At 37.3% G+C, this 12383-nt stretch overlaps 1 protein-coding gene across 3 annotated transcripts in view; it reads left to right on the top strand.

Moving 5' to 3' along the window:
- LOC126188192 (thymidylate kinase) overlaps positions 1-10453 on the top strand; it is a 62439-nt gene extending 51986 nt beyond the window's left edge. For all 3 annotated transcript variants that reach the window (XM_049929730.1, XM_049929729.1, XM_049929731.1), the window contains exons 5-6: positions 3917-4105; positions 10046-10453. In XM_049929730.1, the coding sequence (XP_049785687.1) occupies positions 3917-4105; positions 10046-10153 (297 nt within the window). In that variant the 3' untranslated portion in view covers positions 10154-10453. The remainder of the gene's footprint in view (positions 1-3916; positions 4106-10045) is intronic.
- The last annotated feature ends 1930 nt before the right edge of the window (positions 10454-12383 follow it).

Here is a 12383-nt window from a genome sequence, read left to right as displayed (position 1 = left end):
ACCCCATCGTATATTTAAAGCAAGTACTTCATGAACATTTGTCAGCATAATTTTATAAGGCGGAATAAAAATTCCATTAGACTATTTTCTGCAGTATCTTAAATGTTGTTAAACAATAGAGGCATGGTAATAAATAGATAACAACGAAATAAAATTACAGTGTATTGTGATGTGTTGTAATTATATGTACTGTATACTACAACAAGTGGATCTCGATCAGTTACATTACAATCAATGGCAACAAATAGACCGGACCTCTTCGATAATTATGTCCAGACTGAAAATGGTATTAGCGACGATGAGCCAATTATAGTAAAATGACTTCGAAAACATAAAGGACAATAAAACAAGTAGAAAAGTTTATTTGCTCGAATCTCAATGAGGAATTTTAAATGTTTAGCTCTGGAAAGGAGCACATAGAAGAACTATGGCTTAAGTTTGAAAGAAAAGTTGACTGTGTACTGATAGATATTTAGCAAGTAGAATAGTTCGTAATGAGAGGGATGCTCCACGATATAAAGTCACTTTGAAACTTCTAGAGAAACAGACTACTGCCAATAGGTGTAAAACTCAGATACAGCTACAAATTGAGAGATGCTGAAGGAAATATGTTTGACTGTCAAGAGGGTAATGTGTGAAGCCTTCAGTAACTACAGGCACAACATATTATTGAAAGAACTCTTAAAAAAAATCTAGTAATATGTAAAGGCAGTTAGTGCCACCAGATCCAGACACTCATGCATTGTACAAGACTTGAGACTGAGGGTAGCAAAGAAAAACCATTCCCTGAAAGCCTACTTAGTAAGTTTCAAGAAGCCACTGTAAGTGATGAATCTAGGAAAGTACTTTCTCTCTACATAGTGCTCCTATAGGGATGCTGAAGACAAGGTTAGACTAATTACAGCACACAGATGTATTTAAGCAATTGTTATTCCCGCAATACATATATGAATGGAATGGGGAAAAGCCCTAATAATTTCTACAGAGAAAAGTACCATCTGCCATGCACTGCACAGCAGTTAGCAGAGAATGGATGTGAATTTAAATGTGTGAGGCCTAGTATGGTGCTGTGTTCACTCAATTGTGGATGGAAAAAGTATCAAATATTATGAGATATTCTGGACAGTATTATTTGAAAATTGGTCAAAAGCAAGCATTTTTCAGATAACATAAAGAAACACTATGTGATCAGAACACAAAAATTTAGTATGATGGAAGTTCATGGAATTTCATGAAGCTGCACAAGGAGAGTAGAGTATGCAATTTTTGTTGCTTTCAAGAGTAAGGCCAGTTTTGACTAGTAAAAATTACATTTGTGGCTGTCAGTCAGAAGAAAATCAATGTATCATGGTTTGAGACAAGTACTGATGTGAATATCCACAGGCAAGGTCATTAAAGTGTTATAATGCAGTGGCACATGACTCAGTGGTAGCTGATATAAATCCTGATGATTAAAGAAAGTTTCGTCACCAGTGTTTCACTTGGAAGAGAAGTACTCCAGAAATTCTTTATCACTATGCATGATTGCTTCGTTTGAATCCCACATCTGAGCACATCATAGAGTGAGGCCATCTGACACAGTTGATGGTGATCTGTCTGTTTGAAAGAGGCACTTTCACAAGTAAAATATGCCATTGTGTGCAGAGAAATAAAACTCTTCTGTTTACATGTACAGTCCTCCTCCTTAGGACCATCCAACTAATAAGACAACATAAAACTACCTTTTGCAAAAATAACTCAAAACTATTTTGACAATAGCCTGCAAGCATTCTACATCCAATTCAAGTTGTCTTTCCGGTGGATAACTTATCCGTATGTACTAAATGCTGATCTTTATGAAGAGCTTCAAAGCGAACTTGGCTGGAGTACACTGCAAATTTTTTTTTCCTGAAATAAGAAACATTAATTGTGAATCATCTTACTACGGCTCGAAGCTTCTCTTGAGGTTTGTCTGCGTTTGCGATTTAAAATTTGGGTTGTTTTGAAAATCTGTCATATGCAAACACTATTTATTTCTTTTTATTCAGTCAGACATGTTTTGACACCTGTGTGCCATCTTCTGAGGATCAAATTTTGTTTCTGTAAAGTACAATATAAAGTTTATAATAGATAAATGATTATAAACTTTATATTATACTTTATGGAAATAAAATTTGATCAACAGAGGATGATGCATAGGTGTCAAAACATATCTGGGTGAATAAAAAGAAAGAAATAATGTGTGCATTAATCAATTCTCATTCTCAAAGTATGACAGTTTATTTCAAAGCTACTGAGAACAACAGTGTAGAAAATGTCCCCCAGAATATAGCCTTATTAGTGAGTCTGTCTGAGGACGTGTTGACATAAGGGGACGTTGACACAGCAAAAGAGCATTTAATTTTGATTGTTCTAGAAGCACAACAAGAACAATCTTTTCTGTGAACTGATAAAAGAAATGACCTACTGTCAAGAAAGGTTCCAATCCATTCATAAAGTGATTAGAATTTTCACTTAAAAGTTTGAAAGGGGAAAAACGGAGAGAAAGGGGGAAATGAAGCCCTGCAAGGAGAGTGAATTTTGGCACGGATCAAGTAAGGGTATTTTTCATGATTCAGAATGAAATGTTGAAGAAAATACACAAGTTACACTGGATTAACGTATGACAATGATTCGTTTACTTGTCGCATTTAGGCTGTTTTATGGATTTATGCTTTATATTATACTTTATGGAAATAAAATTTGATCAACAGAGGATGATGCATAGGTGTCAAAACATATCTGGGTGAATAAAAAGAAAGAAATAATGTGTGCATTAATCAATTCTCATTCTCAAAGTATGACAGTTTATTCCAAAGCTACTGAGAACAACAGTGTAGAAAATGTCCCCCAGAATATAGCCTTATTAGTGAGTCTGTCTGAGGACGTGTTGACATAAGGGGACGTTGACACAGCAAAAGAGCATTTAATTTTGATTGTTCTAGAAGCACAACAAGAACAATCTTTTCTGTGAACTGATAAAAGAAATGACCTACTGTCAAGAAAGGTTCCAATCCATTCATAAAGTGATTAGAATTTTCACTTAAAAGTTTGAAAGGGGAAAAACGGAGAGAAAGGGGGAAATGAAGCCCTGCAAGGAGAGTGAATTTTGGCACGGATCAAGTAAGGGTATTTTTCATGATTCAGAATGAAATGTTGAAGAAAATACACAAGTTACACTGGATTAACGTATGACAATGATTCGTTTACTTGTCGCATTTAGGCTGTTTTATGGATTTATGCTTAAGTAATGAATAGGCACTCTCAATGTGAGCACTCCAAAACATGCGATAAAACGGTTACTTGAGAACAAACTACATGAAAGTGCATGCACTTGAGAATGAATGATTAGGAGGTAGCATAAGTTGACATTTGTTAAACAGAGTGCAGGGATCCTTTCAGGGGTGAAGATGTGTGCAAAGAATCTATTCATCATTGCTTCTCAATATGGCAAAAACTGTAGATTACTGACTTCAATTACAATAAAAAAATAATATTCCAGGTCAAGATCAAACTGTTTTATGTTAATTTTTGGGGATGTGTGAGATATTATGACTTCTTCCTCAAAACACAAAATACACTGCCTTTAAAAATATTATGGGAAATAAAAAAAGTTTACATTATAATTTTTTCAACAGCATTGTTGAAATAATTAATTCTCAGAACCCCACTCTAATTTAGGACCCCTGAAAAACATTTGATCCTAAAATTAAGAAATACAGATTCATCAAACAAATGGAAAAGATGTGGTAAAGAAGGAAATGGTTTGGGTGATGTGTAATTAAATGTTGGTACTTACTTAGCATTCATAGTTGAGTGAAATTTATTTTGTTTGTGTAACTGTCATCAGTAGTTTTATTGTTATAAACTTGTTAGTGTGCATAACTTTCTGCTATAGGCAATGGACTTTAAATGGTGCACCTTACCTGGGACTGGGTTGCCAAAGCCAGATGTAGTTTTCTTTCTGGATATGAACATGGAAGCAATGGAAAAGCGTGGTGGATTTGGTTCAGAGAGATATGAAACAACAAATTTCCAAAGATCAGTTTATAACAACTTCAAGAAGCTAATTGATAAGAGTTGGAAGGTAACCATTTCATTTTCACTCAATGATTATAATTATATAATTTATCATAAGTTATGTAAAACTTCAAAAGTTGTCATGTCTGTATTGCGAGTATGAACAGTTTTTGAAACTAGAAATATAAAAGATGTTCTATGTAATGACAGATACTCCAAATATTTTGTAAATTAAGTTGAGGTACCTAAGTGAGTTCCAGCTGTGATTGTATGCAACAGAATAAGTATTTAGCTGTATTGTTTGTTACTTACTTCTTTTCTATCTCCTTTCTTAATCCCACAAGTGGAATGTACTTTATTGTAATGACATTTTAGAGCTCTTGAAAACATGAATTAGTAATGTAATGCATATAAAATTTTTCACAAAAATCAGCAGAAAATAATCTCTGCGAGGGTCACAACATCAGTTCAGATCCTGTTATAGCAATGGAGATGAAACTGCACATTGCTTAATTTGTAAGATGTTTCACTGGAAAAATAGGCAAGTATTATGTGATTGGCTTTTTTGTACGTCATTTCACAAAAAGAAAGAACATGTTCATCAGTAGATTGGTAAATTAACAGGCGATGCATAACATCACTTTTTGGAAACCTTGTTTCGAAATCTTGAATCATTTATGAATCACTTAAATAACATGCAGTTGGGAAACACTTGATCTCCAAATGTTATATTTCCCTGTATAAGATAATGTCATCAAATGATGGGTGGTGAATGTTTTCTTGAAGCATGGATCCAGTTGAATTGGAATTAGTCGAAGTAGTATATCTGAAAGTAAATGAAATGTTATATGTTTAAATAGTTGAAAAGGTCCTATGTTGTTTGACTACACAACAGGCAGTTGGCCATAAGCACCAAGTATTTAGAACTATGTGTCCGAAGCATTTTATGGTGGGATGACCATATAAATCTAGAAGTGGAGAAGTTTTATTGGCTGAATTCAGAGAAAAAGTAATTAAAATTCCTGATTATTTTGTGAATGTCTTGAGATTTTTTCAACTTGAATTAAAAACAGAAAAAGGGGGGGGGGAGGCTGCACACTTCCTTATGGGTTTGGGTTTATTCAGTTAGTATAGGAATGCCCCAGAATTGCTCAACAAATTTCTGTGGCAGTCAATACAAGGAAGATATTGAGCATCACAGAAAACCGTACAGCATTTCGAGAGCCCACATTCCCAAATGAGTCAAGAAACAATATGGGCCCATGGTTGTTATGTTTAAATACTGTCACTGTCATATAGGGAAATGGCATAGTGCCACATCAGAGGTTCACACAGTTGTTGGGTTATGACTAATCTAGTGTGTTCATTCAGCTGTGACATGGAGGCAAGCAAAGAAGAGAAGAGATGAGTGGTTCATTCTATGGCGGCTGAGAGTGCTGGAGTATGCAAAATTTGTCATTACTTGTCCTCTATGTATGGTAAACGCTGCATGCCCCTGATGTGTGTGCACAAGTGGCAGAGGAGATTCCAGGAAGGGCGCCCATCACTGCAAGGCGATCCACACCCAGGACAGGTCCATTGAGCCATTAACCCTGATGTCATGGGCAAATAGATGGCCTTATCAGGGGAGACTGACTGATCACGGAAGATAATATTCATGTTAAGGCGAGCATTAGCCATAGCTCTGAGCATGCCTTCATCAAAGATCGCATGCATTACTGCAAATTTGCACACAGCGGGTGCTGTATCACTGGACAGAGGGTCAAAAGATGGACAGAATGCTATCAAGTCTGAGTCATCTGCTGTAGTACCATGAGGAAGAGCAAGCATTTGTGTTCTGTATTGTCACAGGGAATGTGGTGCCAACATTTCAAGCCTGGGGGTAAATGACAAAACCAACAATGGAAACAGCCAGCATGTCCTCTGCCAAAGAAATCCAAAGCTGTTCACACTAGTTCTGGTACGATCCTGATGAACTTCTTCTTGGACTGGGGGCCCCTTTGCTCCTTGATTTCCTTGAGTGTAGAGCCACAATCAATGCGCTGCGCTATGAAGACATTTTGCAGAAACTGAAATGTGTCATTAAGTCAAAATACCCGGGAATGCTTTCGGGCAAAATCATTCTTTTGCACGATAATGCCTGCCCCCACATTGCCAATCAGATGAAGGCTGGGTTGCGAAACACTGCAACCTCCTCATTACAGCTTGGATATTTCACTGTATGATTTTCACATTTTTGGTGACCTGAAGAAAGATGTGTGGACATCAGTTTTAGTCAGATGAGGAAGTGCAAGTGTGGATGTGGTTGTGGATCCGTCAGCGGCCGATTGCATTCTAAAAATGGGAATTGATCGTCTACCACTGGGATAAGTGTTTCAACGTATGTGATGGTTCCTTTTGAATGGAGCCATTCCATGGTACTGTAATGATGGGTGTAGACAGGCAAATTGAGTATGTGCCAGATTTCAAGGTAGATGTGTGTATCTTTCTTTCTTCATTTAGCTGTACACTCTAGCTCATTTCAGAGGTTTGTTATTTATTTCATGTAGAGTGCATTGATAGGTGAGGTAAGACTGCATAAAACAAGTCGTACAAGCCAAACATGCATTGTGGTAGCTGAATCCAATCAGTTGGAAGAGCCTTCCGAGATGTGGAACAAGTCATGTTCAACATCTACATCTACGTGATTATTCTGAGAGTCAAAATTAAGTGCTTGGCATAGGGTTCATCAAAACCTCCAAACTGTTTCTCTATTGTTCCAAATGGTGCATGGGGAAAATGAGCAATTAAATCTTTCCCTGCTTTCCATTCTTTTATAAATTGGCAGCCAGAAGCAGCCACTGCAGGCAAATTCTGTAAAGTATATTAACAACTAATTATAGCTGGTGCTATCATACTCACACTTTTAATTATGTGTGTCAAATCTAAATTACTTAATGTATATTAGGATAAAAACTACTTTAGTGCTTTGGAAAAAGCCACTAATCCTCCTCCTCTTCAAATCAGTCAATGATTTTACTAATGATTCGGACAAAGCATTTGTGTAACTTTATAGTCCATTATCAACATACAAATTTTAGGGGCATAAACTATGTGTAACTCTAATTCCAAATACTCTGATAAATTGTTGGAATGAATGTTGAGGTATTCTTTTATTCTGTTCTGGAATATTATCAGTTTTCTGCTGGTATGTGATACAGACTTTTGCTCCAGAATATAAAACTCCTTTCTCAACTTTCGATGAGAATGCAGAAGTCAATATGAAAATTGATCAATCAGGTCTTAATAGTGTGCTAGAGTGCTTTTGTGTATTCAGCTGAATTGCCAATTCCATTTTTGTACATGGTATTTCGATGACCAATCCAAGTATCTTCTTCTGGTGCTGCAAGTTGAGTTGGTATATGCATTCTTGCTGTATGATTGGACTCCAACCGGGCAGCAGTTATGCATCATTATGCCACTCATGGCACCTGAAGATAATGACTGGGTCAGTAATAAAAATGTTATGTAAAAACAATGGAAACTGCAACTCAGCTGAACACTCAAAAGCAAACTGCTGTACCAAGGCTTAACACCTGCAGTGTCAGCAACCAGTGACACTTCAGTGCTCTGAAGATGCCTTACACACTGGGGAAAATTTTCTGGAAGATTGATGGCATGCTCTGATCGTCCACCATCAGGCAACCCAAGTGCCGCAAGAAGCCATGGGCCGCATGGAGCTATTCTCTTCCGTAAGACACGTGATCGAAAACAGGCCCGGCTGAACCTAGCGGCAAATGGTATTTAGGGCAACGTTTAAGCCAGAGGAGATGAGTTCACTCTAAGTTTCCCTCTGCCAGATGCCGATTCCACAAAGATTCCACCAATCCAATTTCTCACTTGAGACCTGCCTCCATGACACTGCTGCCATTCATATCTGACTTTGTAAACCTGTGAGCTGTCATCTGTGGACTTAGGTTAGGTTAGAGTGTTCGTGGCCTCCTCATCAAAGAAGATGGAGCTCTGTCGTCGTGGAAGATTGTGGACTTGTAAATATATTGCTGTTTAACTTTCAAATGGCTACTGATGAGCTTAGTTTATCTCCCTATGGGACTTAATCCTTATTCATTCAGTTTGTTCTGTAATACTGAGCATCCTAGGGGACTTTGACTTTTGTAAAGTGTGTTCATTGAAATTATACTCAGTGACAATCTAACCGGTCTTCAGCCACCAGAAGTGTTGCTGTTCTATATCAAGAAGTACTCCACATCTTGTATAAATAAATGTGTTCGGTCATCACTACATGGATATTTTTTGTGCTGCCTTTGGCGAACCCATGACAAACCAATATATGAAAATTGTGTTCATCCCCGATATTAACCAGAAAAACCATTAGGGGCTGTATTTATTGGCATGTAAGTTTAAGAACTTTGTGAGTAGAGAACCCTTTACAGAAGCCAAATGGGCTGCTGTTAAAATGTTATTCTCAGAGTGGTAGTTCAGTGTACTGTTGTGAGGTGCCTTCTCAAGAACTTTTCAGTATAGAGGAAGGACAAAGAAGTCCCTGTAATAACATTACTTGCTTACATCCAATTTTACAATCACATGTTAGTACTGCACAGTTCAGTCTTTCAGGAAATACACTTTGATTCATTGATTGGTTACAAAGGTAACACAAGCAACTAATACCAGTATTTTACTGTTTCAATTGAAATACCATAATAACCAGATGACTTAACTGATTTTCAGTGACCTAGTGACTTTGTGACTTTTGTGATCTCTGTAACAGATGATTTGGAAAATCCAGCCATTGTTAGGAAAATTGACTAAATAAAGTCTAGAAAATTGTTTGGACTGGAGTGCATTGGCTGTTGTGTAGATTTTTCAACCAAACTATCCTGAAACAAACATAAATATATTTACCAGCATTTTTATTTGATAAAATAGTTTTAAGTTCAGTGCTTTTTGCAGATGTTTGATGTAAAATATGGTACATCACCAACCTGATACAATTATCGAGCTAGGACTACTAATTTGTAGATGGTACAATTACAAAAAAACAAAAAATGAGCACACTGCATAGTTATCTGAGCAGCAGATAAGCACTTCAAAATTGCTGTTACTTTGGCTGAGACAAGGAACTTGTGTTATTAAATCCCCATCCCTTTCAACTCTACACATGCCCATTTACTCTAAATATTTGTCTATGTACATACTCCACAAGCCTCTACATAGTGCATGGCAGAGGGTTCCTTGTACCACAGCTGGTCTTTCCCTTTCATTGCAAATGGAGTGAGTAAAAAACAACTCTTCATGAGCCTTAATCTGTCGTGTCTTGTCTTCAAAGCCCTTTCACAAAAAGTATGTTCGTGGTTTTTCACCAGAAGAATGTCGCCTTACCTCCAGAACTTCCTATTTCAGTTCACAAAGCATCTTTGTTATACCTGCGTGTTGATCAGACCTACAAGTAACAAATCTAGGAGCACACCTACGAATTGCTTCGATGTCTGCCTTTAATCTGACCTCTTAGGGATCCAATAACACTCAAGCAGTACTCAAGAATAGATCACACTAGTGTTCTACACATGGTCTTCTTTCTTAAAATTCTCCCAATAAACTGTAGTTGAGCATTCACCTTCTGTACTATAATACCTATGCCCTTGTTCCATTTCATATCCCTTTGAAACATTATGCCAAGATATTTAATCGACATGACTGTATCAACCAACACACCACTGATACTGTATTCAAACATTACTGTATTCCTTTACCTAGTCATCTGAAATATCCTTCCATTTTTCTACTTTTAGAGCAAGCTGACATTCATCACACCAAATAGAAATTCTAAGTCATCCTGTATCCTTCTGTCAACCTCTTCTGTCCCCTTTCAACCCTTTACTTAGTGGATAAAAATATTAAACTGGGAAGCAGAGTGATATTGATTTGTATAGTTACTACAAAACCAATTTGACACACACTATTTTTTCTTTTGTTTGCTACTCTTTTTAAAAATTAATTTATTTTTCAGGTTTTGAATGCTGACCAAAAGAAAGACGTTTTACATGAAGAAATACTTACAAATGCCCTAAGTATCATAGAAAATGTGAAAAATTCTGAAATTGGTTATCTGTGGTAGCTTTCAGTTCCAGAGAAGGGTGATTGTCATAGTTCTCCAGTTGCTGATAATGAGAATCTCACACAGTTAATATACGTGTAATGTAATTTGCTCATTTTTATATATTGTTATTGTTTGCCCTTTCTGCTGAAAGGCAAAGTGATTTTTAATATGTAAGTGTTGAATTAAAGAGAAAGAGAGGATGTGACAGAGGAGACAGTACATCTAATAACAGGAATCATCTTCTAATTCTCCTCTGTGAGAACTTTTTTAAATATTTTGTCACAGTTATGAAGCATGCATAAAAAAAGGATAAAAACAGTCACCTTTGTAAGTCTGTTGGTAAAAAACACCTGCTTCTAATTCTACGTACTTCATTGACAAATTTGCCCAAATTATTAACTAACATTTGCTCATCTTATGTGTGATGTCCCCCCATGAACCATGGACCTTTCCGTTCGTGGGGAGGCTTGTGTGCCTCAGCAATACAGAAAGCCATACCATAGGTGCAACCACAACGGAGGGTATCTGTTGAGAGGCCAGACAAATATGTGGTTCCTGAAGGGAGGCAGCAGCCTTTTTCAGTAGTTGCAGGGGCAACATTCTGAATGATTGACTGATCTGACCTTGTAACACTAACCAAAACGGCCATCCTGTGCTGGTACTGCGAACAGCTGAAAGCAAGGGGAAGCTACAGCTGTAATTTTTCCTCAAGGGCATGCAGCTTTACTGTATGGTTAAATGATGATGGTGTCCTTCTGGGTAAAATATTCCAGAGGTAAAATAGTCCCCCATTCGGATCTCCGGGTGGGGACTACTCAGGAGGACATTGTTATCGGAAAAAGAAAACTGGTGTTATGTGGATCGGAGTGCGGAATGTCAGATCCCTTAATTGGGCAGGTAGGTTAGAAAATTTAAAAAGAGAAATGGATAGGTCACAGTTCGATATAGTGGGAATTAGTGAAGTTCGGTGGCAGGAGGAACAAGACTTCTGGTCAGGTGAATACAGGGTTATAAATACAAAATCAAATAGGGGTAATGCAGGAGTTAGTTTAATAATGAATAAAAAAATAGGAATGCAGATAAACTAGTATGAACAGCATAGTGAACACATTATGGTAGCCAAGATAGACCTGAAGCCCATGCCTACCACAGTAGAAAATGTTTCTATACCAACTAGCTCTGCAGATGAAGAGATTGGCAAAATGCATAATGTGATAAAAGAAGTTATTCAGATAGTTAAGGCAGAAGAACATTGAATAGTCATGGGGGGTTGGAATTCAATAGTAGGAAAAGGAAGAGAAGGAAAAGTAGTAGGTGAATATGGACTGGGGTAATTAATGAAACAGGAAGGCGCCTGGTAGCACAGCATAACCTAATCATAGCTAACACTTGGTTTAAGAATCATGAAAGAAGGTTGTATACGTGGAAGAGGCCTGGAGACATTGGAAGGTTTCAGACAGATTATATAACGGTAAGACAGAGTTGTAGGAACCAGGTTTTAAATCGTAAGACATTTTCAGGGGCAGATGTGGACTCTGACCACAATCTATTGATTCTGAACTGTAGATTAAAACTGAAGAAAATCCAAAAAGGTAGTAATTTAAGGAGATGGGGTGTGGATAAACTGAATGAACCAGAGGTTGTAGAGTGTTTCAGGGAGAGCATTAGAGAACGATGGACAAGAACAGGGGAAAGAGATACAGTAGAAGAAAAATGGATAGCTTTGAGAGATGAAATAGTGAAGGCAGCAGAGGATCAAGTAGGTAAAATGGCGAAGGTTAGTAGAAATCTTTGGGTAACAGAGGAGGGGTATTGGATTTAATTGATGAAAGGAGAAAATATAAAAATGTAGTAAATGTGAAGGGATACAAACGTCTCAAAAACGAGATAGACAGGAAGTGCAAAATGGCTAAGCAGGGGTGGGTAGAGGACAAATGTTAGGATGTAAATACATGTCTCACTAGGGGTAAGATAGATACTGCCTACAGGAAAATTAAAGAGATGTTTGGAGGAAAGAGAACCAGATCTGTGAATATCAAGAGCTCTGATAGAAAACCAGTCCTAAGCAAAGGAGGGAAAGCAGAAAGGTGGAAGGAGTATATAGAGGGTCCATACAAGGGCAGTGTACTTGAGGACAGTATTATGGAAACTGAAGAGGATGTAGATGAAGATGGAATGGGAAATATGATACTGTGTGAAGAATTTGACAGAGCACTGAAAGACCTGAGTTGAAACAAGGCCCCGGGAG

The sequence above is a fragment of the Schistocerca cancellata genome, chromosome 5, assembly GCF_023864275.1.
Source record: "Schistocerca cancellata isolate TAMUIC-IGC-003103 chromosome 5, iqSchCanc2.1, whole genome shotgun sequence".
NCBI classification, from domain to species: domain Eukaryota; kingdom Metazoa; phylum Arthropoda; class Insecta; order Orthoptera; family Acrididae; genus Schistocerca; species Schistocerca cancellata.
The sequence above is the reverse complement of the archived record's forward strand: the minus strand, read 5'-3'. Positions and strand labels throughout refer to the sequence as shown.